This window comes from Siphateles boraxobius, unplaced genomic scaffold, assembly GCF_051911475.1.
Source record: "Siphateles boraxobius isolate OS27281-9 unplaced genomic scaffold, OSU_SipBor_1 8, whole genome shotgun sequence".
Taxonomy (NCBI): domain Eukaryota; kingdom Metazoa; phylum Chordata; class Actinopteri; order Cypriniformes; family Leuciscidae; genus Siphateles; species Siphateles boraxobius.
Genome location: NW_027509208.1, coordinates 34038216 through 34065949, shown reverse-complemented (window position 1 = coordinate 34065949; position 27734 = coordinate 34038216). Strand labels below are relative to the sequence as shown.

Genomic DNA, 27734 nt, shown 5'->3' with positions numbered 1-27734 from the left:
GCAACTTGAGGCAGTTGATGTGCCAATGCAGTTGAGGGTCCGTCCACACCCCTGACACTGCATTACCGTTGTACGTGGCACCCCAGCCGGTGGCAGAGGCATCTGTGAATACCACACCATGCCTGGACACCTGTTCTAAGGGGACAAGGGGTCTGACCACGGGCTGAAGGTCTGGCGGCACGCCGGTGTGATTGCCACACGGTGAGTGCCATGATGCCACGCCCATCTCAGGACTCGGCCGTGAAGCCAGTGCTGAAGCGGTCTCATATGAAGCAGGCCTAGCGGGGTTACCGCTGCTGCTGCCATATGCCCCAGGAGCCTCTGAAAGAATTTCCGTGGGACCGCCGTCCTGCCTTTGAACGTGTTCAAGCAGTTCAGCACCGACTGAGCACGCTGCTCTGTGAGGCGCGCTGTCTGTGCGACCAAATCCAACTCCATACCGAGAAAAGAGATCCTCTGCACAGGGTAGAGTTTGCTCTTTTCCGAGTTGACCTGAAGACCCAGCTGGCTGAGGTGCCTGAGCACGAGGTCCCTGTGTTAGCAAAGCTGATTTCGAGAGTGTGCTAGTATGAGCCAGTCGTCGAGATAGTTGAGGATGCGAACGCCCTGTTCTCTCAAGGGAACATGGGCCCCCTCCGTGACTTTCGTAAAGACACGGGGGGACAGGGACAGCCCGAAGGGTAAGACCTTGTACTGATATGCTCGACCCTCAAACGCAAAGCGCAGGAACGGCCTGTGTCGAGGAAGAATCGAGACATGAAAGTACGCGTCCTTCAGGTCGATTGCTGCAAACCAATCTTGGGGGGGGGGGATGCATTCGAAAATGCGTTTCTGCGTGAGCATTTTGAACGGTAGCTTGTGAAGGCTCCAATTCAAAACTCGCAGGTCCAAGAACGGTCGTAACCCACCACCTTTCTTGGGTACAATGAAGTAGGGAATGTAATGCCCTGACCTCATATCGACTGGAGGGACCGTCTCTATCGCGTCCTTTGCCAGTAGGACTGCGGTCTCCGCATGCAAGACATGGGCATCGGCTGCTCTCACTGTAGTGGAGTGGATGGCCCGAAACTTGGGGGGATGCTGGGCGAACTGAATCGCATAGCCAAGCCTGATGGTCCGAATGAGCCAGTGAGACGGCCTGGGGAGCACTAACCAGGCTCTCAGAGAACGTACAAGCGGGACCAAAGGGACCGTAGGCGTATCCCGGAGTGGGGCAGCGAGGTGGAACACAGGGACATGGCACGGGTGGCTCTCTCTGGGAGGCGGATGGTGGCGGCGTCTGAGTGTGCTGTGCAGCACTTACCTGGTTCCACGGGGCAGGAGGTGCAGGAGGCGGCTCGGTGGCGTTCTCGGACCACACACAGCTGCCCACTGGCGACAGAGGAGGCTGAAGAGAGTGGAGAGGATTCTGTCCCTTCACTACTCTCCGGGTCCTCTTTAGACCCAGAGATGAAAGAAACTGCTCTTTTATTGAAAACTTGGGTACCGCTGGTTTTGAGGCCAGCGGCGGAACACAAAGAAAACGAAACACAGGATTTTCCACCCGGCCCTCCTCCGGGGGATGGAGCGATACGGTCATCGTCTCCTGTAGAGCAGTCCCTTCCATCTCCGGGTCGCCCACCCTAGGGCCGCTTGCTCGTGGCTTTGCCACCCTTCTTGGCAGGGGCTTGGACGGAGGGAGGGGGCGTCCTGCCTGCGACTGGCTCTACGGCGCCGTTTAGGTGGAGTCTGCTGCTACGCAAGGGAGCGGGGGCAGAAGCAGGAGGACGCCCCCGGCGACGAGCAGACTGAGGGGCCACAGGCGGTGGGGTGGAGGCAGCAGCTGACCGCTGCGGCAGGATGTGCTTGATGGCCTCAGTCTGCTTTTGTACAGCCGAGAACTGCCGGGCAAAGCACTCGATTGCGTCGCCGAAGAGGCCGGTCTGGTACACGGGGGAGTTAAGGAACCGGAGCTTGTCGGTCTCCCGCATGTCGGCCAGACACAGCCAGAGATGGCGTTCCTGGACCACAAGAGTGGACATCGCACGATCCACTGACCGGGCGGTAACCTTCGTCGCTCCAAGCACGAGGTCAGTCGCAGCACGAAGTTCCTCGAGAAATTGTGGATTGTGCCCACCCTCGTGCAGTTCCTTCAGTGCTTTGGCCTGATGGACCTGCAGCAACGCCATAGCGTGCATGGCAGAGGCAGCTTCCCTACAGGCTCTGTAAGCCTTGCTGGTTAGGTCCGACGAGTACTTACAGGCCCAGTAAGAAAGACACGGTTCTCCGCACCAAGTGGAGTTATGGCACGGTTGCATGGCAACGGCCCGTTCCACTGGCGGGATACGCGTGTATCCCTTAGCTGCCCCGCCATCAAGGGTGGTGGAGAGGAGGAGCCACCGGAACGGTTTCTGGCAGTGAAAGGTGCCGTCCACGTCCCCGTGAGCTCCTCATGCACCTCCCTGGAAGAAAGGCACTGGGGTGGGTTGCTGAGAACCAGCGTGCGCCACCCCGAGATACCAATCATCCAACCTCGAAGGTTCAGGACTCGGTGGAGGATTCACAAAAGAGCCCAACCCTGTTGGTGGCCCGGGAAAGCATGGCCATCATCTCCGGGTCCGACTCGGGCACCGCTGGCACACCCGAAGGAGGCAGCGGGTCCGAGCCATCGTCCGCAGAGACTGCTGACCCAACCTCCGATGCAGCGATCAACATCTGGTCGTCGCGGGGAGCACCAAAATGAACAACTGGTACACACCTCGAGGATGGTCCAGCCCGTTCATCTGGTAGCTTAACTGGCTGCGAAGCATGGGAGGGGTGAGGGTTCCTAGGGGGTTGGTTCCCCGAAGGAAGCGCGCTCACTGTAATCCTCAGGTCACCCGTATCATTGCCCGTAGCAACCCTCTGGGGAGGATTGGAACGAGGCAGAGGCACAGGGACTCAGCCCCTTTGCAGGAAAAAGAGTCTCGACCTCAGCTCCGAGATGGTCATCTTCCCACAATGGGTACATGACTCATCCACGAACACTGCCTCAGCGTGTTCGAGGCCCAGACACACGATGAAGCGAGCGTGACCATCCCGTGACCCCAGGTAACGACCACATCCAGAAACACACAGATAGAACGTCATCTTTTTTTTTTCTTTTTTTTTTTAAAGACGCAAACTATCTGTGTTTGCTCTTTTAGGGACTGCTCTCACAAGTGCTGAGGCACACGGGGGAACAGACGCAGGAACACAGGCAGGAATGTGCACCCGCTCTGTGCGCGCTCTCTCACTACCGTTACCGGCTGTGAGAACAGCCTTTTAGCGCTCGTTATAACCTTACCTTACCAGCTGTTAAAACAGCTTTTTTATTGCTCTGAGAGAGAGGCTGTTCACGCTGAAGCGCCGTCACACCCGCACCAAAAGAGAAGCAGTCAGGAAAGAAGAAAGAAGGCTTGTAGTAGCAGCATTGAAGTGTTGGCTCCGAAGCGAAAAACTGAAGTGCAATCCACCAGCTGCTCGTTTATACTCGCGCTAACGAGGGCGCGCAGCTGATGCAAATGATTGCACGCCAATGTGTATTGGCTTGTTTTAATTTCACTCGAAGTAGATTGCCTCTCTAACGAGATTCCTATTGGTCGCTCACGACCTACGTTGTAGTGACCGACTGATAGGGACCTCAGATGTTCCCCTTCGAAGTGGAACTTTGCTACTGCATCACAGTGTTCACGCTATGGGAACTTCAATGTTAACGCCACCCGGCCACAGGAACAGAGCCTGCCCCACAATGCTGTGTGAACTGCACAGACAAGTGTTGAGTTCAGATTGAAGCTGGATCAACCCTGAATGATTCCAATCCTAGGGTTGAATCGGCATCCAAACTGTATTACCTGATGAATGCAGCACATGCATCATGTAAGGGTGCACCCCTGGCAAGAGCCTTAGAAGACAGCTAGAGGCACATGCAGGTGGCAGCACACTCTTCTTGAGGTTTAACCTAAGTCCTAAACTCTTTTATGTGGGTGAGGTAACTCTTCTGACTGAGCTAATATTAACCGTCTATGTAGTTGAGTACACAAATGCTCTGGAGTCGCAGAGGAGTCAGAGCAGCATCCATGCACTTGATGAAGGTGTCTAGGAAGTCTAGGCCGAAAGGAAGGTACTTACGCTTTGGGGTGAGTCTGTTGCGAGTGTGTTTAATCCATGTTTTTTTTTTTAACCCACAGACAATATATTCATCAGAGATGCACGCAATTACATTTAGAAATAGACAAGCTTTGTTTCCAAATGCACTAAAGATATCCTTTCAATTTTATAAACTTTTACCCAGTAATATAATCACAATGAACACCCCCAAAATAAAATATTGAACATGTATAAAACAACTGCAAAGCCTCTAATTCGTAAACAAAACGATTTACGATTCACTAAATTCAGCACAAACTCCGGCACAATCTGCATATTTTTAAACTCTCAAGAAAGATGTCACAACCCGAACCTCACAGCGATTGGCTGCCGACCGCGTTTTTTGCCCAACGTTTTTGACGCTCTCGGCCACTCTCAACGCTTTCTCTGGTCTGCTGCCAATCCCAAAATGGACTGCGCGAGCGTGACGCTCGACTTCCATAGGAATGAATTGAAATGCTCGCCCTGCTCCACTCGCTCCATGCAAGTGGACACTTACGGTAATGTCAGACTGTACGACAGTCAAGACGCGTTATTTAACGGATTCACGCAAGAAAATTCGTCTTGATTTTTACATAATTAAAGACATGTATGTTCACAGTGAGCTGCATTACACGCGAGATTGAAATGGTGACAACAAATAAATCTCTAACATTAAAGGTTGTATCAGTGATTTCTGGCCCAAAAATAAAGGTCTAATCTTCCGCTAGCTGCCCGCCCCATAAGCATGCCGTCCAAAAACCGCGTCTCTGTAGGTAGCCTAGGCTCTGAGATCTGCACACAAAAACAAATGGGTACAACCACCACTCAAAACCAAAATAAAGTGTTCCAACCAATCACTGACAGGGGCGGGTGTTGCTCCGATTTCGCGTCCAGCCGTGCACGAGCGCAAAACCTCACAACACCCGCCCCTGTCAGTTGAAAAACTAAGAGAATTTGACGGTCGTCGTGGGAGAAGTCACTGTGAGTCAAACCTTCTGACACCGCCATAATTTCATCTGAGGTAAAATTTTATCGCAGTGGTCATGAATCGGCTGTCGGTGAGCATATCGATTGAAGACTTCAGATTTTAGCCTAAGCTCAGAGGACTCTTTAAGGATTTGCTAGATGTGTCTCAGAGGGTCAAATCGTGGCTCAAATCGTAACCTGTGTGCACCCAGCTTAACTACTGACTAAAGACACACATAAGAACTAACACGCACTCAACAAACATGCAGCTTCTGAAGACGAAGAAGCTGGCGACGTGCATTACTGGCATCTATTTATGGTCTCATTGACGCGTTATGCTATGTCGCCACATCCATACATTTGACCAATAAGATTCTCGTGTTTAGAAACGTCTTTAAGACACCGCCTCACGCAGGAGCTTTCCCATAGCGTCAACTGCATGCCGCAGCGTTTAAGATCCACTTTGAAGGGAACTTGTTTACTGACACAATGCAAAAGATTTCAGATTCAAAAGATTTCAAAAGTTTCAGGCACTGAATTAGGCTTTTTTATTTTTTGAATTTGTGGTGAAATGTGACCTTGACAAGTTTTAGGGGCTGTTTACAAGACACCGTTTTCAACTGAAAACGTAAAACTTTATACGCATTTTGGGCATTCGTTTACACGACAACGGCGTTTGGGTGTCTGAAAACGCAAACTTTTGAAAACGGGTTTCAAAGTGCACGTTTATGAAAATGGTCTGTGTGCAAACAGCAAAAACCGGAATCTCTGAAAACAATGATGTCATGCACATGCGTATTTAGTGTTCAGTCTATAGTGTTTCATCGCCATCTACTGGCCTGGCAGCAGAATACATCGTTTTTAGACGTTTTCGCAGATCCGTGTAAATGGGGATCGTTTCGACAATGGTGTCGTCTGTACGCGGAAAACTCAAAGGAAAAACTTTTCAGTTTTAAGCATATTGTTGTCGTGTAAACATACCCTTAGAAGGGAACTATAGATGTAGTGCAGTTAAAGTTTGCTCTAATCCTGAACAGCTGCTGTCCTGTAATCCGGTTGGATTAAGTGCATGAAGTATTAACAGTTCCTCAGGAACACGCCACCACCTCACGATAGTTATGGTGGAAAGCATTACCAAATCGCTAATTGTGTCCATTATATGGTGTATTTTGGTCATCTCAGCACCCGATTTAATATATACCTATGGAGAGATAGGCAGACGATCGGGTCTTCCAGAGGTTGATCTGCTTAATACATTCAATTAGCTATAAAATGACGGATTCAACATAAAGATGAGGAAAAAGTAAAATAGCAAAGAACACCTGCTCGCAATGCACTCTGTGGTCAGGTTTTCTGGTGGCGTCCTGTGTCTGAGGATTCTCTCATGGTGTCAAAAATTCATTAATCATTTAATGGGATTATGCATAGGCGGAGAAAGGGGAGGCATTGGGAAGCAGGTGAGGTGCGTGTGGACTGAGCTCAGTACATGCTGCTATACGGGGGTCACACAGCCCTCTGACCCCGGCCCGAGGTCATGGTCACCAAACTGGTGTGTTACCTGCAGCTCTGGTGAGTACGCAGGGCTTTTCTATTCTCTGTGAGACCGCTGGGATCATTTAGAAAATGATGTGTTTGTGGCACAAAAAACTATTTAGATCAAGTGTCTGTATTTGCTTCACTCTAGGAAAAGTCTGAAAGAACAGGGAACAGTGTACCTACTAAAGTGTGTTAATATGTTTCCCGTATTGAATTTATACCAGTATTTTGAATTACGCATGGCATTGTGTTGTGTTTTAGGGTCAAAGGAAATGTCTGTGAACTTAACACATAATGTCCTGACAGATTATTACCAGTACCTTTTCCGTTTGTGTCTATCAAATGCTGCTGGATTTTTCTCTTCACTAATGTCACTTTTTGCTAATCTTGTTTGAAGTCTCCTTGTGTTTGAATCAGCTGGTCTTCACATGAACAAGAAACATCACCCACTAACTAACTAACGACAAACAAACACACAGCATTAACCGTCTTCATCTTCAACGCTATCTATTGAGCTGTTCAAACCCGACAAACTTGATTGTTTTGATTATAAAGTGTGTTTGTGCAACTTTCCTTACTATAAGAGACGCTTGTTTTGACATAGCCTAGGACTACAGTTAAACTGCAAAGACATTCAGACAAATTTGAGTACTTCAAATATCTACATATAATTACTACCAAAACCTTTTTCTTTACAGTAGTAGTTGTGTGATTTTAAAATAACTATGACTTCTCTGCCTGAAACTGTAAATGCAATTGAATTGGTTGTCAAAATCATTGCAAACATTAATGCATTTGATGATGTTAATGAAATTTCATAACTACATCTACATTTTGTAGAGAAAGTAAACTTCATGAAACGCATAGTGTATCACCAAAAACAGCATGTAAAGAAACGCTGATTGAAAATGCATGATAAACAGCAGCATGTGTGGAGCAGCTCCAGCACTGACGCCTCTGCTATTAACAGATAACATTTCAGTCCATTCTTCAGCCGGCCTGTATCCATTTCAGCCGGGCCGTTTCCTCCAGCAGAGCATGAGCTTTCTGTCGAGCTTCTTTTTCAGCCGTCTTCCTCGTGATCTGAATCTATGAAGCTGTATCTTTTGTGATGCCACGTGTTGCTCTGAGTTTGCCATATCTAGGGAACAAAACTGCATTGAAACAGCACTTTCCACAAAATGGGTTATTATAAGAAAAATGATCCAAAGACAAATAGTTTTCTTTAAATTAAAAATAAATAAACTCAAGAGCTCAGAGCAATGTATGAAGCTGAGCTTTCCATGATGATGACGATGATGATGAAGATGTGCCCTGAATTTGAAGCTAAAATCTGTAGAGCTCCTCAATGTGAACCACGACACTGAACAAATGCGTCTGACGCCAGTGATTACATATGGCTTCAGAGTTCGTGTCTGGCTCATCTGTTTCACCATGAGGGTTAAGATATGTGGATAGCCACAAATAAATGTAAGCCTTTAAAGAATGATAAAGACTCAGAGATGATAAAACTGACCATGTTGTGGCTTCTGACTGAGAAGGTGAACGCCTGTAATGGCTGTAAACTGCCAGAATGATGTGTTTGTTGTTTGAGTGAAACAGAGAGAGGCAGAAGTGAGCTGTGAACACTAGAGGGCAGTATCAGCTGAAGAAGAGCTGGACCATGACCCGCAAACCTGCCATTAGCTCTGTTTATGTTAAGTAATCTGTAAGTAAGCAGCTGATAGATTGACTTCCAGTTCCTGAAGATTTTAAACACTGGTGTTTTGGTCAAAATATTGCACTGTGTTCAAGTTATCCAAGATGTCAACTGAAGCAAACACCAAAAACTCACCAAATGCGTTATAGCCAAAATAATCCAAATATGTGAAAAGTTGCACAAAAAAGCATGCATGATAAAAGTGAAAAAACAACAAAAAAGCAAATGCAAGATAAAAAACAACATTTGGGTCACAACATTTGTCATTAATGACAAACCCCCAAACCTCAGTAGGCTACTAAACTTTGTCCCTTGTCCCATCATGCTTCAGACGTCACATGAATGATTCCTCAGGTCATGTGTTTGTTGAGGACAGTGATCAGACGCACCATCTTTACCTGCTGAAACAATCCCACAGATGTCACACAAACATCCATCACATTTGTACAGTCAATAGCATCATGACGGATGACGTTACAGGCAGTGGTTAAAGTGGGATTTGGTCGGTGGGGGAACCCTCAAATTTTGTGTAGGTGCAATAGGGAAAAGGACTTACCGTGGGACAACATATTGAGTATCGTGGTATAGCAATACTTTTTGGGACAAGAGTGTCACTGTGGCACCACATATCACAATACTTATTTACTTGATATTTTAATGGTTTTATTTTGGTCCATCAACACCGATATGATGATGATACTAAGTTAAAATTGCTGAACACTGGGCCAAAAATTGAGCCCTGGCATTGTAGCCACATCAGCCCTCATTACCCCCCACAGCCATGTGCATTTAAATGTGAGGTAGTTAGGGGGTGTTTTTTTTTAGAGAAAATTTTGATTTCTCTGACCTACATATGTGCAATTTAAGACTTTTGAAGGCTAAGAAAATTGATAAAAATAGCTTTAAAACCTTGTCAGTGTGCATTAGATTATTTGTCAATACTTGCTCTCTCATCTTAATCTTTCTTTTTCTCTCAGTCACCTTATCCTGCCGTATTTCTTCCCCTCCTAAAGCTGAACTTTGACTGATAGTCTTTTCATTTTCGTCTGTGTCAGTGAAGAAAGTAAACATGGGCTCAACTGATGAGTTTTATGAATCATTTTCTTAGATAAGTTAATTTACTCACGGCTACCAGATCAGCATCACCAATAGGAACCTTCTACAAGCTTTGGAATTTGAAAAGTAATTTTAAATAGTACAAATTATAGGCTACGTTTAACGCAGTTAGTGGAATTGGCAGACGTTCCCTAGGCATGCGTTGTGGAAACGCATCAAAGCATTCTCAGGTATAACAGGTCACATGATGATTTCAACCTGGTGGATGTAGCTTGTCCGTTATGAAAACTACTCGCATACATACTTCCCTGTTAACAAATATATGTTCTAAGAATGAATAATTATGAATAATTAAAGACAAGAAAATTCTGATTTCATGATCAATATATCTGCCTACAACTGCTGCTGGGTCTGCCAGCGTTTAAGTCATGCGCATAATTTAGACACCTCGCGCGTTTATAGACAATTCGTGCGCAACTGTGCATAGTCACGGTAATGTTAAGCCATGTCACAAAAAAGGACGTATCCCTCTGGTGCCGAAAATAGAAAGACAAAAATGACAGAGGAGGAGACAAAAAGAACAAGTTAAAAGTATGTTTGCATGATTATTTACGTGTGTTTTGTGCAGCAATTGACCCATTCCTATCTACGGCAAGCCCCGAGGGGAAAAATACATTGCATACACACATATACAACGAGCGACAGTACATCATTACCGGTATTATAGTAACAGGCTTTGTTGGATTCTGTCTTGTACAATCAAACAAAGTCTGTTACAATAATAATAAATAAATAAAAATATTTTGAGGACAGTTACACTGTATTGAGACAGTTGAGAAATAATAATATTTTTACAGTTTTCAACAATAATTTTCATTGTTGAACCCTTCTTATTATGTTTCTGATTTCTCAGTTTTGTCATTATTTTAGCAAATAATTTATTTGATATGTTTTGAGACAGTTTGTTTTAAGAAGTTTCAGAGAGTTAGTAAAAGAGTAATGTAAAAGTTAAAACTTTTTTATTTAAGTAGGCTATCTATTTTAATTTTAATTAATAAAACATAACCTCACTGTATTCATTTATAATGTATCATTATTGCGTGGTGTCAACAATCGTCAAGCACAGGTGACTCCGCGTAGTGGGAGGGGGCCTCAAAATCAAATTCTGCTTGGGGCCCCCAAAAGGCTCGGGCCGACTCTGAGTCAATCATTTTATCCCTTAAAACTCATCTTTGATCACCAAAATTACATTTAAATGTTGTTTCCTTTAAATGAATTTCTTCACGCCTTAAAATATCTTGAATGTAACTCGACACCATTGCCTCATTTAGTATAAGTGGCTCTATGAATATGCAAATGAGCCCCTCCTCCACTCACTCGCACAGCTCAGAGATCCACTCGTTGACGATCACACGTTGATCTGATTGGTTACAAGGTAGTTTGTGACATCAGAAACATCAACGATTTCAAAATGTGTTTTTGAGACAGTCTTTGGTTCACTGCAGTTTTAAGGAGAAAATACTCAGCAATGGTGTTGACATGAATTTACACATGGTTTGTCTTAAAGCATATTAAAAAAACCTTGTAGACATAAACAACATTAAAAGCTGGATTTTCACTACAGGGCGACTCATTTAGCAGACATTATGGAAATGTTATTTTTGAATGTTCTGAAACAAGAAGTAACATTTAAATGTATGATGAAAATCTAACTAAACATTTTAGAAAAAAAGCCCAGATAACCTTGAAATAAAACGTTCTATTAACGTTACTGGAAGAACTGAAAGTTCTGAGAACATTTCCTGGTAGGTGTTTTTAGCACTTCATTAACAGACAAAAAGTAAGTTCTTCATCAAATGCAGTACCTACTCTGACCATACACAATTTTGGACAAAGCAACTTTTTTATTTTTACTTAAACCAGTAACGCATTACCCTACGGTGGCACACACAACACTCATAAAAATAAGTTGTATATATATATATAATTTTTTTACAGTGTACCTGTAGAAATGACATGCTTTTGCTTTTGTTTTTGAAATTACACCATTCACCTAAGACAGTTGATGCTTAATTATTAATTAGTCAATATTTTGATTGCATCAGTAACACAACATGCATGATTGTCTTCAAAAACCTCTAAAATCATTTAAATTTGTTATTTTAAATATACAACACAATGATAATACCACATGAGACAATGCAAAATCCATGTTTGTGTTTTCTGCTGTTCTCGTTAATATTGTGTATCGGTCTGATAACAGATCAGCTATGAAAACCAACGTTTTGACTGGACCGTAGGCCTATACACTCACACATGACTTGCAGACGCTCATGCTGAACACACAGCTCTGATGATGGTGATGGAAACGTGTGATTGTGTTCCGAAGAGCGTCAAGGAACGGAACTGAATAAATAATGTTCTCCGGTGTACCTGTGTTCCTCCACTCTCAGTCCGGCCCAAACACAGTCATCAGTGCTCCGAAAGTCAAACCACAATTTATTCAGACACCTTCAACATTTCTCACATTATCACAGTTTATTCGCTATAGTTTAGAAAATGGTAATGAAATATGACAAGAACTCGATAAATATGACAAGAACTAGACTGTCTCACAGATGAATTATATTGAATATCTGTCAGCTGTTAAATTTAACCACACAATTAAATCATACCAATTCAGCTCAACCAATTACCAAGCAATGCTTCGTTTTGTTTTGTCTGTGGTATAAAAATGTCGTATTAGTAATTAAAGAAAAAACACTTCAGCAAAACATGATCAGGTCAAAGTGCCAGACTAATTTTTGGTCCCAAATTTTTATAATTTTTACTGGTAGCCACTGTATGAAGAATTTTTGGGTATACTATTTCACAGTTTCGTTTATTTTGCTATCGCCCCTTACATAAATTATCTATGGTGTCTATAACTATAATAACTGGTGTTTGAATAATTTTTGGTTTGAGTGTATATGAACCTCTCTGTGGGCCGCTTCTCAGGAAGGAGGATGTCATTTAATCTTTTCTACCGTGGGGCACGTTGTTGTTGACACACAAAAGGCAAATTACATGCAAATGGAACAAAATGAGTACATGTCTCAGCTTTAGGCTTGTATTTGGTCACCGAATCTTCGGATATGCTCTTCTCTTTGTACAACAATGACATCAGCAAAAGTATACAAAAGTATATTTCTGACTGGAAAATCCCTAAACAGGTGTGTCTGAGATCAAAACCATCTTAAAGGGATAATTCACCCAAAAATGAAAATGATCCCATGATTTAGTCATCCTCAAGCCATCCTAGATATATATGACTTTCCTCTTTCAGACGAACACAATCATTGTTATATTAAAAAAATATCCTGGCTCTTCCAAACTTTATAATGGGAGTAAATGTTATCTTAGATTTTGAGGCCCAAAAAAGTGCATCCATCCATCCATCCATCCATCCATCCATCCATCATAAAAGTAATCCATATGACTCCAGGGGGTTAATAAAGGCCTTATGAAGCAAAGCCATCGTTTGTGTAAGAAAAAAATCCATATTTATACCTTTAAAAAACTATAATCTAATAAACTATAATAAAAAGAGTTTGTTGCCCAGCTCTATTTGTTTGAACCGCAAGAGGTGTCGACTCTCACCTGAGCTTACGCTACTCCTACATCCTACGTTATGTGTCGGGTCAGAGATCACTCGTCATGCGTCGGGTCAGAGGTCACTCGTCAAGCGTCGGGTCAGAAGTCACTCATCATGCGTTGGGTCAGAGGTCACTCGTCAGAGGTCACTCGTCTTGCGTCGGGTCAGAAGTCACTCATCATGCGTCGGGTCAGAGGCCACTCGTCATGCGTCGGGTCAGCAGTCACTCATCATGCGTCTGGGTCAGAGGTCACTCGTCAGAGGTCACTCGTCATGCGTCGGGTCAGAGGTCACTCATCATGCGTCAGGTCAGAGGCCACTCGTCAGGCGTCGGGGCAGAAGTCACTCATCATGCGTCTGGGTCAGAGGCCACTCGTCATGCGTCGGGTCAGAGGTCACTCATCATGCGTCGGGTCAGAGGCCACTCGTCATGCGTCGGGTCAGGAGTCACTCATCATGCGTCTGGGTCAGAGGTCACTCGTCATGCGTCGGGTCAGAGGCCACTCGTCAGAGGCCACTCATCATGCGTCGGGTCAGAGGTCACTCGGCATGCGTCGGGTCAGAGGTCACTCATCATGCGTCAGGGCAGAGGCCACTCGTCATGTTTCGGGTCAGAAGTCACTCATCATACATCTGGGTCAGAGGTCACTCATCATGCGTCGGGTCAGAGGCCACTCGTCATGCGTCGGGTCAGAGGCCACTCGTCATGTGTCGGGTCAGAAGTCACTCATCATGCATCTGGGTCAGAGGTCACTCGTCATGCGTCGGTTAGAGGCCACTCGTCAGAGGCCACTCGTCATGCGTCGGGTCAGAGGGCACTCGTCATGCGTCGGGTCAGATGTCACTCGTCATGCGTCGGGTCAGAGGTCACTCGTTATGTGTCGGGTCAGAGGCCACTCGTCATGCGTCGGGTCAGAGGCCACTCGTCATGCGTCGGGTCAGAGGCCACTCGTTATGCGTCGGGTCAGAGGTTACTCGTCATGCGTCGGGTCAGAGGTCACTCGTCATGCGTGGGGTCTGAGGTCACTCGTCATGCGTTGGGTCAGAGGCCACTCGTCATGGGTCGGGTCAGAGGCCACTCGTCATGCGTCGGGTCAGAGGTCACTTGTCATGCGTCGGTCAAGAGATCACTCGTCATGCGTCGGGTCAGAAGTCACTCATCATGCGTCGGGTCAGAGGCCACTCGTCATCCGTCGGGTCAGCAGTCACTCATCATGCGTCTGGGTCAGAGGTCACTCGTCAGAGGTCACTCGTCATGCGTCGGGTCAGAGGTCACTCATCATGCGTCAGGTCAGAGGCCACTCGTCATGCATCGGGGCAGAAGTCACTCATCATGCGTCTGGGTCAGAGGTCACTCGTCATGCGTCGGGTCAGAGGCCACTCGTCATGTGTCAGGTCAGAGGTCACTCGTCATGCGTCGGGTCAGAAGTCACTCATCATGCGTCGGGTCAGAGGCCACTCGTCATGCGTCGGGTCAGAAGTCACTCATCATGTGTCTGGGCCAGAGGTCACTCGTCAGAGGTCACTCGTCATGCTCCTGGTCAGAGGCCACTCGTCATTCGTCGGGTCAGAAGTCACTCATCATGCGTCTGGGTCAGAGGTCACTCGTCTTGCGTCGGGTCAGAGGCCACTCGTCATGCGTCTGGGTCAGAGGTCACTCGTCAGAGGTCACTCGTCATGCGTCGGGTCAGAGGAAACTCGTCATGCGTCGGGTCAGATGTCACTCGTCATGCGTCGGGTCAGAGGTCACTCGTTATGCGTCGGGTCAGAGGCCACTCGTCATGCGTCGGGTCAGAGGTCACTCGTCATGCATCGGGTCAGAGGCCACTCGTCATGCGTCGGGTCAGAGGCCACTCGTCATGCGTCGGGTCAGAGGTCACTAGTCGGGTCAGAGGTTACTCGTCATGCGTCGGGTCAGAGGAAACTCGTCATGCGTCGGGTCAGATGTCACTCGTCATGCGTCGGGTCAGAGGTCACTCGTTATGCGTCGGGTCAGAGGCCACTCGTCATGCGTCGGGTCAGAGGTCACTCGTCATGCATCGGGTCAGAGGCCACTCGTCATGCGTCGGGTCAGAGGCCACTCGTCATGCGTCGGGTCAGAGGTCACTAGTCGGGTCAGAGGTTACTCGTCATGCGTCGGGTCAGATGTCACTCGTCATGCGTCGGGTCAGAGGTCACTCGTTATGCGTCGGGTCAGAGGCCACTCGTCATGCGTCGGGTCAGAGGTCACTCGTCATGCATCGGGTCAGAGGCCACTCGTAATTCGTCGGGTCAGAAGTCACTCGTCGGGTCAGAGGTTACTCATCATGCGTCGGGTCAGAGGTCACTCGTCATGCGTCGGTCAGAGGCCACTCGTCATGTGTCGTGTCTGAGGTCACTCGTCATGCGTCGGGTCAGAGGCTACTCGTCATGCGTCGGGTCAGAGGCCACTTGTCATGCGTCGGGTCAGAGGTCACTCGTTGGGTCAGAGGTCACTCGTCATGCGTCGGATCAGAGGTCACTCGTCATGCGTCGGGTCAGAGGCCACTCGTCATGCGTCGGGTCAGAGGCCACTCATCATGCGTCGGGTCAGAGGTCACTCGTCACACGTCGGAGCCAGACTCGCGTACAGCCAGTGCTTAATTTGAGCCGGATCCTACCGGATCCTGTTCCGGAAAATGTCAGATTTGTGATTTCTGCGTTCCGGCACCTTGAGAGCCAGAGCGAGAGCTTTTTAATGCAGATTTATTTTTAGGTTATGTTTTGCTATTGGCCCTCGGCATATATATTTTTGATCAGCTTTCTTAAGTTCAAAATCACTATCATTGGTTGGTGCTTACTGCTTATTGTTTTGCACACAGTAAAACGTAAAGTTAAGACAGTAGCATAAAGTTTGGAGAGAGTTATATACTTGAATTATTCTAATATATAGTAGTCAACATTTGAAGTTGATCAAAACCTATCATCAAAGTTATATATGAATTCTGAACAATACCCGTTTTTCTCTTAGGGCAACTTTGATGAACTTTTTTGATCCACTTAAAATGTTGACTACTGTAAATAAGTTCATATTGCCAAAATGTCAAAAAGACAGTCAAGCATATTTTAATTTTCCATATCCACGAGTAAAGCTGATGGTGTTTCTGATAAAAAGAGATCCCGAAGATGGAACTTCTAATACTAATTAGCAGGAAAACACAAGCAGCGGGAGTTAGATCAGTCAGAATCAGAAATCGATGTAATGGAAAAGGCAATGACGTCGTCCGTGAGAAAATATCACTGATCAACTGAAGGATTTTTGGTCTCAACATAGCTATATACATGACAGTATAATACACTAGGACCGTGCAGAAACTTGTGAACAGTGCTCTTACAGTTGTGCTGTCACCATTTAGTGACGTCCTTGTATGTTCCAGGAAAACGTAAGTTGTCTGGACAGTGTCGGTTACAGCGCCTTTTCATTGCTGTTTTTGTCCATCAATTATTAATTTACAAATTTAAAACTCTGTACCAGCTGTTACCAGAAGTAAGTGATTATAAAGTGATAAATATATTTCTCCTACAAAAACACAAGGCTTTGCTTCAGGAGGCCTTCATTAACCCCTGGAGGCGTATGGATTACTGTTATGATGGATGGATCGCTATTTTGGGCTTCCAAATCTAAAGTAATAATCACTCCCATTATAAAGCTTGGAAGAGCCATTGTTTGAACAATGCATTGTTTGAGCAATGTTTGAGCAAAGCTTGGAAGAGCCAAACGAACACTCTGATTGTGTTCGTCTGAAAGAAGAAAGTCATATAGCCTACACAGGATGGCTTGAAGATGAGTAGGCTAAATCATGGGGTAATTTTCATTTTTGGCTGAACTATCCGTTTAAGTGACCATTTTGTCTCCAATGTCTACAGAGTACAGCCTTCAATTATTTTCTAATTTATCTAATTTATTATTATAACAGTAGCTACTGACAGAACATTGCTTTATTTAGAACTTATTTTCACATCAACCTGACTGATAGATTAAGATATGAGGTGCCATTATTAATTAATGAAACCAAAGTAATTAAATGAATACACATCAGCTGAGATGCGAGTTGAGGTAAATCACTGGGGATCAATTGGTCTGTGCAACAGTTACAGTAGCCTATATAAACATGATTTAATCTCTGAGGGATTGACTGTAGTTTACTGTCTAATTTAAAACGTTTAATCGTTTTTTTAAAGCACCACAACATGAGTCTCGGCCCCGTTGCCGTATATTTTATGTGTACTTTTATTATTACCATTATAAACGGTAACTATGCAGCATTTCAGCCAAACAGGTGGTTAAGCGTGACATAACGTGATTAATATTCATTAGACGAGTCTTCGCCCACGCAAGGATTGTTCGTGTCGCCGCCCATGGGGCGGAGCTTCAAGACTCTGATTATTCATGTTGTCAGGGGAGAGTCGAGCGGCCGCAGTTCGTCCAAAGTTACACCGAAACTTCCCTAATAATGTGGCACTGAAGATGAGTCGACAGCAGGACGAGCAGGGTGTCGTGTTAACTGCTTACACCAGCAACACTGAAGCCGTGCTGATAGCAAAGGAAGAGCAAACGGAGTATCTAGGAGCGAGGTGAGGGATCGCATGAACGCGTTCATTTATTACCCAGAGCTGTGTGCACTATTTATGGCAACTGTATCCTAGGGCTGTGTCTCAAACCTAGTGAGGTGGACGTCATATACCTGCGCCATCATGCTGCCTAGCTAGGCATTACACAGCCCTAGTGTTCTGAAGATGGACAGATCTTGTGGAAGTTTGTTAAGCAGCTGCTGGTATCCTAATAATGCTGTTGAGTTGTTCCTGTAGTCTGATCTACTTCAGCTTTTGAGCGATTGTGTTGTATTTGGGAACTTGTTCTGTATTGCTTAAAAGGCAGGGTAGGGGATTTGTTCCAGAAACATTTGACAGCTGGTTAAAAGTCTCTTCAAATCCTGACAGCAATCACTAATTTAAGTGGTCTAAATGTGTGTGTGTGTATATGTGTGTATGTGTATATATATATATATATATATATATATATATATATATATATATATACTGTACACAAACACACATTTAGAACACTTAAATTAGGCATAGGACCATAAAATGTTCGTCCAATCATTGGATTCGGCCGCAGTGATATGATGTCCTATCTGCCTGTCAATGGGTATTTTCATACCTCCACGCACCTGCCAGCGCAGACATCAGGCAACATTAGTGTGTTTCATGCTATGCAGAGTTAGGGCCGTTCATTATTATTGTAATGTTTTGTGCTTTGAGACATGAGGTAGTTTAAAGGCACAATATGTAAGATTTTTGGATTAAAATATCCAAAAACTACTAGAACAGTGTAATTTTGTTGATTTGTGTACTTGCATTATCCCAAATGTTTCCAAGAATGATAAAATCCAGAGAAATCAAGTTAAACGCAATTTTAACCAGGACACGGACCGTATCATTGCGTCGCCTATCAATGACATCATACCCGTGTTACCCTCGATTTGCAACTGTTTGGATATATTCATTTAGTTTCCTTGATCTACCACGAGTACCATGTTTTACCATGCCTAATATCGATCTAGCTCACTGCAGTGTGCATCAAGGGTCTCATACTTTGCCGAATAGTAGCAAACAAAAAAATAGTAGTAAGTTATAGCATAACTTTCAACACACTCAAATGTATCTAAACTGTTACCCCACATTTATGACCGGAAGAAGTGGAAGAGGTCGCCTGCGGAGCAATAAAAGCTCCACTACTCTCGAGCCGAAATCACAGCGTCATCAAGCTACGCCTTTGTTTTGAATAAGCGACCTCTAGTGGTGGAAAATTACATGGTGTGCCTTTACGCCGTCTCTCATGACGCTTTGCAGAGTTTGGCTTTGGAGATGCTCTGAAGAGGGATCTAATGCTTTCAAAGCTAGCTTGCTATTTCTAGCGACTCTGAAAAATGCCTACCCTACCTTTAAACCACCTTGTGTCACACTCTGTTCTGTGTTTGCTGCATTTAAACCAGGCGTGTATTAAATTCATCTTCTACACCCTTAATGTTGACACACTTGTCAGCTTAAAAAATTACACATTACTTACACCATCAAGAAAACAACAACCAAATCAATTCTATTTGATTATTTTTCAATTCTATCAATATTATTTTTACATTAAAAATGCAAATATTAGTGTTCTATTTATTAAAACAAATTATATTTCTCAAGTTTTCTCATCATTTTTATATTTATTCCAAATAATAACTATAACAACAAAGTAAAATATTTCATATTTATTTTATTTTTTAACTAATGCTAAGAAACAACATAGCTGTTCCTTTATATCGTCGACTCATTTTTGGATGATAAGAGCTGGTAAACCTTTGTTTTCACCAAACTTTTCACTAAAAACCCTCACAGATTACATTTGCAAGTCATTTAAGTTTGACAAAGACATAAACTGTTTCCAGTTCAGCAGAAGCTCAACCATAAAACTAAACCACAACATTATACAGGTTTATCAGTGGCTGATGCTGAGAAATCTAGCCTAGAAATCTAGATGCACACTAGCGGCACCAAAAATTATTTTGCAGCCAGTGTAGACTAGCAACTCCCCGTTGACTTTCGAGCTGGAAAAAACAAAAACTGGTCAGGCCAATCAGATCGTGTATAGAGTCGCCGGGCGGGCTTTACATAATGACGACAGAGTTGTGTTGGTTCACAGTTAATTGAAAACAAAGAATGGCTGCTGCTGCTGGTCTTTTGATTCGGCTTTGGCCGCGACTCTGTAGGATTTGAAGTTAAACTTTTCTTTGAAACAAGAACAAAGAACGGCTTTGCTCTGACTCTGCTATCCTATTGTGTGCAGAGGGAATTTTGCAAGTGCTGAGGAGGAGGGTCTTATTTTGCGAAACGATAGGTCATTTTCAAAAAAAATTTTTTTAACTACAATTGTTCGGATTGAGCTGATCTGCAATGCGCCGGGAACTACGTCATCACGTTGAAAGTCCATGTCGCTGACGCCAGCGGAAGTACTGCCCTACTGTTTACAAAGCGACCAATACAGTTTGAACTATCCTCCTTCGCACGGTCGAGTGGGGCGGTACTTCCGCTGTTTTAGATCAGCTCAATCCGCACAATTGTAGTTAAAAAGTATATATATTATTTTTTTGGAAAATGACCTATCGTTTTGCTCAGAGGTGAAAAGTAACAAATTACATTTACTCGCATTACGTAATTGAGTCGTTTTTTTGTGTACTTCTACTTTAAGTTGTTTTTAAAATCTGTAATTTTACTTTTACTTAAAGTACGTTTTGTTTGAAGTATTGCACTTCGCTACATTTGAAATCATATCCGTTACAGAGTAAAAAATAATAATACAAGGGAGAAAAAAAAAATCACACTCCGGAAACTACTGCATTGATTGAAGGGCGGGAGAACAAACATGCAAAAAAGGTGACGCAGACCCAGCTGAAGCTGCGAAGCGCCCTCGAATTTTTATGAAGCGAATTATGGCCAGTATGGAAATACTTTGGATGTAGAAAAAAGTGTGGTTGTCCTCGAGGATAGATATCCAATTTGCAAAAAATGTGGAAAAAAAGTGGCTGCAAAAGGAGGATACATAGGACACCATCCCTCCTGCAGATAAAGGTCACGATTATAACGTAAGGGCGAATGATTTACGTGATGCAGAGGGAATCCCGGAATCCAGTCATGAAAATGGAATTTACATAACGCAGAAGATGTCACGTAAAACACGCAAAATGATGGATGGATGAATACATGGAAAGTAGAACTGTGCAATAAATCCAATCGCGACATGGTCTGTGAATATTTATGCGCAAAAATATTGCTATGTAAATATATAACCTGCTTGTTCTGCGTTTCTGTGAATCAGTGTGAATGAGCTGCTCCACTTTGTCTAGCCTAATACATAGGCCTACTCAAGTACGCGTGGTGTTTTCAGCGTCTCACAATTTTAATTTAAAATTATATATTTACATAGCAGTATTTTTGCGCATAAATATTCACAGACCATGTCGCGATTGGATTTATTGCACAGTTCTACTTTCCATGTATTCATCCATCCATCAACAATGGTTTTTCTCAAATAAAATGATGAAAATGCCCATTAGGCGTTCTCTCAGAGCAGCTCTGGAAATGTTCATGTATTCATCATGTATTAAAATTTTTAATACATGATGAATACATGAACATTTCCAGAGCTGCTCTGAGAGAACGCCTAATTGGCATTTTCATCATTTTATTTGAGAAAAACCATTGTCAAATAGGCTTACACATTGAAACAGGTCTTCACTACAACCCGTCAAAATAAAAGTTTGGTTTAGGACAGGGGTCCTGCAGAGTTTAGCTCCTCCAACCCCAATTAAACACACCTGAAACAGCTAATCAAAGTCTTGATTAGCTGTTGAAGGTCATTAGGCATGCTAAAAAACTTACAAGCAGGTGTGTTGAGGCAAGTTGGAACTAAACTCTGCAGGACAGTGGCCCTCCAGGACCGAGTTTGGACACCCCTGAACTAGGAGAAATTATGGCAGAAATGTATTACTATTGTAGGCATACAATAGAACGTACTTCTCAAAATAATAATAAAAACAACAACAATAATAATAACATTTATTTAAACATTAATTAAGGCATATATTTTTTGTCCATGCATGGTTTAATTTAGTAAATCTGTTTTTTGCAGCTCTTCCCCCAAAAATAAAAGGACACAAGTATAAATTTTCATTTGATTGCCACCGTTTTTGATAATATATTTGGATTAAATCATAAAAAGAAACATTAATTTTATGAATAAAATACATTTCATAGGACTATATTATTCTTGAAAATTTTAATAAATTATTAATGTTAAAAATGAGGGTTTCACTTTATTTGGATGGTCCCTTTAACACATTCTGTTGCCTATAAGTAACATTGCACCTACATGTCTACTAACACTCATTAGAGTATTAGTAGATTATTACTAGACTGGTAGGGTTAGGGTTAGAATAAGTTGACATGTAGTTGCAAAGTTACTTATAGTCAGTAGAGTGTCTGTTGGAGGACCATCACAAAAAAGAGTTAGGAGATATTAAGCAGACTGTACACTAATACTCTAATGAGAGTTAGTTGACATGTAGTTGCAAAGTTACTTATAGTTAACAGAATGTTCAAAAGGGACCATCAAAATAAAGTGTTACCAGAATGAGTTGTTAATCTAATTCATTATCAATTATTGAATTTAATTGATTAGACATGTTCTATTGAAATTTCAATAAACAAAACAAACAAATGGTTTCAAGTTTGTCATAATAAAAGCATTTGTTCAACCCCCCAAAAAACAGTTTTCTTTAATTTAACTGTCATTTTAACTGATGATAATAATAATAACCATAATTTAATAATACCGTTTATTTAATAATTGATTAATACTGTAAACCATGATATTTTCTGAGACGTTATCATACTGTAAAAATCTCATACCATTACAACCCTACACGGGAGAGCCCCCCCACCCCACCCCACCCACTGTTAAAAAAGTAACTAAGTAACTTTTACTTGAATAAATTTTAAATGAGCTACTTTTTACTTTTACTTGAGTAGATTTTTAGACTGGTGATTTTACTTGTACTTAAGTAAAATTTCATTGAAGTACTAATACTTTTACTTGAGTGGAATATTTTATTACTCTTTCCACCTCTGGTTTCGCTAAACAAGACCCCCCTCCTCAGCTGCGATCGTGCACCGCATTTTCAAGCACTTCAAAGACCTTTGAAACTGCATTGATTTGGACATCAAAACAGTGGTTGTCATTGAAGTCCGTTATTCGAAGAAAAATCCAGAAATGTTTTCCTCAAAAAACGTATTTTCTCTTCCACTGAGGAAAGAAAGACATGGATATCTTGGATGGCATTGGGGTGAGTAAATTATTAGGAAATTTTCATTTTGAGGTGAATTAATCCTTTAAGGTCAATTATCTGTTTATAGCTTACTGAATATTACAGGTTAAGTTCAATTACCATGCTTGTTCATTACAAACCAAAATATAAAGCTCTAATCTTGGAGTTTATTAACTTAAAAAATTGTAAATGCTTATTTAATTTTTTTACTGTTGACTTATTAGGGTTTACTGTGTTCAATGACTAAACTTTAGCACAAAGTTAATATTATTCTAGTGTGTGATGTCACTAATACTATAATATATTTAAACCGCTTCAATGACCAACGATCAATTGTTCTTTATAACTGGCATCAGCCATTGAAAATCCCACACCAGTCGACCAGTTTAAAAGTTGGCATGAAACGGAAGTTGCGATCATCTTTTCTTCTCTATTGTGTCGTATACGCACTACCGGCACATTCAGGAACTTAACTGTCAATTTCATACCCCCCCCCCCCCCCCCCCCCCCTTTTTAGGGGAAAACAAACTAGACTTCCCATAGGTTTCAAAACAAAATAACGGCACAAACCAACGTCCGTACACAGCCGGCGGGCATGAATAACTTAAGAAATCACTAATTTAAAACATGTCAAGTAATGATATGTCCACCCTGCCTGCCATAGAGCGTGAAAGATACATCAACAAACTAGGGCTGTCGCGGTGAAGGAATTTCCCTTGCGGTAATTTTGAGTTGCTCAATAGCGCGATATGCGGTTTTGCCGCCATTTATTTATATATTTATTTGTTGCTATATATATACCTGTTATGATGTGGTCAGCATACACAAAAACAATGTAACCAATGTAACCGAAACTACACAGCGTCTCTGCGCATTGAAAGACTGTCACTCAGCGCGCAGTTGTTACGCCAACGGACTGTCTTTGAGTGAGTCATTAAACCGTTCATTCAATGAAAACGTTCAAAAAAGCTGATTCCTTAAATGATGTTTGTTTAACTTTGAGCTCCACTTTTCAAGGCTCAGCTGGCCAGCAATGCTTCACTTTTGGGCAAAGCTGAAGCAATGCTTCACTTAATAGAGACCAATGGCATTGATTAAATGCGTGACTCGCTGCTTTCCCCCCACGGCTTCCTCGCGCTGTGTAATGCTGACCAGCGCTGACGCCATTCATGGTAAATACCCTTAAACGTTAAAAGGATAATAGCCTACGACAAATATTTCGCGTTCCTTGGAAACGGCAACCTTTTCATGAATATACATGACTTGACTTCAAAGACAGACGCAGGTAATCGCACGCGCTCAGTCGATCACATTCACTGTCTGTTTAGGCGTAAGTCCAAATCCACGAATCCTCTGTACAAATCACCATGATAAACAGTCTTGTTATCATTATTAACTTATTTAACATTCAATACACATGGTACGAACCACGAAGGGTGGCCTTATGAGAAAAGAAAACGCGGTTCGCGGTTGCTGCGGTTACTTGCATTCCTCTGCGGTTGGCCTGTCAGTAGCGCGGTACTGCAATATTGCGGTTATCGCGACAGCCCTACAACAAACTTAATTTGGTTAATTTAAAAACATGTCCCTTCATTCTCCCAGCGTCAAATAGGTGGTTTGCAGTCACGTGATTGTGATGACGTGCGAAATTCAGATGGAGGGCAGGAAGTGAAGAGCGGAATGGACGAGATGGAGGAAAGCCCCCACTGTACTACTTTAGACGCTATTACAAGAGAAAGATAAACAAAAAATCGAAACATATGTTGGACGTGATCCTTACGTTATGAAGAGGAGCGAATTTTCAACTGAATTGAAAGATTTGCCTGCCATCGAGGCGGTAGATATCAGCAACTACCTTGTCTTACAGACATACTTTGACTTTACAAAGTTCGGAAACTGGTACGTTACACAAACATAGCCACATAAGTTGTATTAACTCACCTTTGACGAAGTGATCACTGCACACACAGGCATTTTCCGATTTGGCTCCTCCCGACCGCAGACGTAGGTTTGCAATCCACTTTTTCCAGTGTTTTTCTGTCAATTTCTTGCATTTTCCCCCTTATGAACAACAACTTTTGGTACACGATAAAAACTCCTCGTGGTTTCTCGGTTTGATCGATTTGAGCAACCATAAACGACGCAAAACATAGGCATTTTGAGTTTGTTATAGTGCTTCCTAAATATAGCAAATCACTTCCTGCCCTGCATCTGCATTTCTCGGCATGGCAACGCAGTGACGTGACGTCATATGCAAACAAGCTATTGGTGTAACAACCCCACCAGTGGGGTTATATATTATAAGATATATTATAATGCATATCATCATAATACATAATACATATATTTAAAGATGTTTACTTTAAAAAACAAAGTTAAATCATTCACTGGCTTACCATGGTTACTCGATGGGGTACGACTAAGAGTAAATGTTTGGGTAAGTACACCTCTGGCCACTGAGTGGGGTTGTTACATCAATTTGACACTGGGAGAATGAAGGGACATGTTTTTAAATTGATCAAATTAAGTTTGTTGATGTATCTTTCACGCTCTATAGCAGGCAGGGTGGACATATAATTACTTGACATGTACTTGACATCTTAGCGATTGCTTAAGTTATTCACGCTTGGCGGCTGTGTACGGACGTTGTTTTGTGACGCTATTTTGTATGGAAGTCTATGGGAAGTCTTTATTTTCCCCTAAAAGTGGGTGTGAATCTGTTCAGAGACATTCTATGACGTTGCGCCGATTGTGCGTATCCGAGTGAAAAGCTTCAGGAACAAGAACAAATGTGGGCGGGGCTTGATTTTGTCTGTAGGGAATTGATTGGATGGTTGTGGTTTGCTATTGGTGGATCTCATGTGATTGACGTATGTGTGTGGCTCCACCCTCTTCATCAGAGAAGAGATGCTGCAAGAGGAAGTTATTCTGATTCAAGATTATCTAGAACAGAAATTTAAAACGATAATGTTGTGCACCGATAAATCATTTACAATAAACACTGCAAAATAATAAGTCAGTTTTGATTTCATGGTGCCTCTAACAGAGACTCTCTAAAGTAAGTCCACTCTGTGAGGTGTGTGTGCTCCTGCTAGAGCTGACGGCTGGTGAAACGGGATGCTGGCTGATGTGTGTGTCCTCAGATGTACAGGTGTGTGTACAGGTGTGTTCCTCGTTCAGCAGCTGCGAGCCCAACTCCCTCGGGGACTCTTCCAGCCGGAGCACAGCGGCCTGAGGTGAAGCGTTCTGTGTTCCTCATGTGTGTGTGTGTGGCTCTGCCAGCTGGCCTTTGGCTGTTTGCTCGGGGATCTGCTTTTTAATGGTTGTTTGCAGACTGGCCTGTTGTTTAGATTCAGCATGAAAGCATGTTTAAGGAAGAAGTTTCTATATTTGGATCTAATAGAATACTGTGTGGGAGAATAGTCCACCAGAAAGAAAAGTCTGTCATATTCCAGCTCAAAATAAAAGGAAAAAAATATATATTTTAACTATTTAGGCACTTTTATCTTAAGAATGCATTATTGTAATTTATTTCTCTATCAAACTTTCATTGATTGATTGATTTCATTTCATGCATCATTTTGCTGAGCTCGCTTATGTTAAAGGTGCTGTATGTATTTTTTGACCGTACTAAAGTATACATATACCATATGTTTGCAGATATTAAGGAAACATGTTAAGTTCTCATACTCATTTCTCTGAAAAACAGTTCTACAGTAGGGCCGTCACTTTTGTGAAAAAATCCTGTTCGATGTTTGAGACATATGTGTTCATTGAATCGATTGTAAAATCGATTTTTCCAAATTCGGATAAAAATGAATGTCATATCACGAGCCAATTTGGCGTGTTTCTATGTTTACTCACTTTGCTGGGGAAGTTCGTGTAAGCCAAATCTACGTGGATTTAGCGCAAATACGCAACTCGTGAGTCCTCATGATATATTAAATACAGCGTATTGCGCAGAATCGGCGCGTTTCTGGCTTGCTTGAACACACACGTCACTAAGCAACAAATAACGGTGCGCTTGATATGCTTGTTCACAAAAAGCATTTGGCAAACAGAAAAGACATTGTTATTTTCCAACATCCTACATGTTCTGTGTACTGTATTGATCTGTCTACCTAAAACACATTTTTGGTTAAAAAAAAACCAATCGGTTCCCTATTTTCGTTTTCGAAACTTGTGTTGGCTGGTCCGATCGATTGTGCAATCGATTTTCGAACGTAGTGACAGCCCGATTCTACAGCCAGTTATTCTACTTTGAAACGTGCGTTTCGTATCAGAATGTCTGTTTTAGTTTTGGTCTGTGTGACTCTGCCCACGGCTAATTTACCCAATAGTATTTCAACACCCCGGGTTGCCAGTTGGTGGAAAATGCCATGGAAGCCAGCAAACAAACTGGGTCAGACATCGCAGATTCTGCCCGACATAAAATCCTCGGCATCCATCTAAACATCTCTATGACCAGATGCATATTAAAACCAGGACCGTTGTGGACAGCCGAAGTGTACTTTGGGCTTAAGGGTCGTCGCCTTCTGTTGTCGACTGCACTAGCTCCTGTCACTCGTCCTCAATCTGGCAACCCGCGTGAGCGTCGAGTCTGAGGAGTGGCAGGGGAAACAACTCTCTCTCCAATGTTTTGAGTAGTGTTTATGATGCACCATGTGTCAAAACGATTGATGACCGTATAATTGATTGACCTCTTGACCTTGCCCCTCCCCCGTGCCCTAGTGATGACCTTGGGCATCCTCCGGAATGAATATGACCTATGACCATAGAGTAATTGGCTAATGTGTATGATCTCGTAAGTAGAATGTCTATT

At 43.0% G+C, this 27734-nt stretch overlaps 1 protein-coding gene across 5 annotated transcripts in view; it reads left to right on the top strand.

The window, feature by feature from the left end:
• The first annotated feature begins 6530 nt into the window (after positions 1 to 6530).
• Positions 6531 to 27734, top strand: part of arhgap18 (Rho GTPase activating protein 18) — a 49452-nt gene continuing 28248 nt past the window's right edge. For 2 of the 5 annotated variants that reach the window (XM_077220551.1, XM_077220550.1), the window contains exon 1: positions 6531 to 6663. In XM_077220551.1, the coding sequence (XP_077076666.1) occupies positions 6629 to 6663 (35 nt within the window). In that variant the 5' untranslated portion in view covers positions 6531 to 6628. Of the gene's footprint in view, positions 6664 to 17221; positions 17318 to 17437; positions 17613 to 26055; positions 26149 to 27734 lie in introns of those variants that run through there. The other 3 variants (XM_077220547.1, XM_077220549.1, XM_077220548.1) reach the window with 3 other exon arrangements.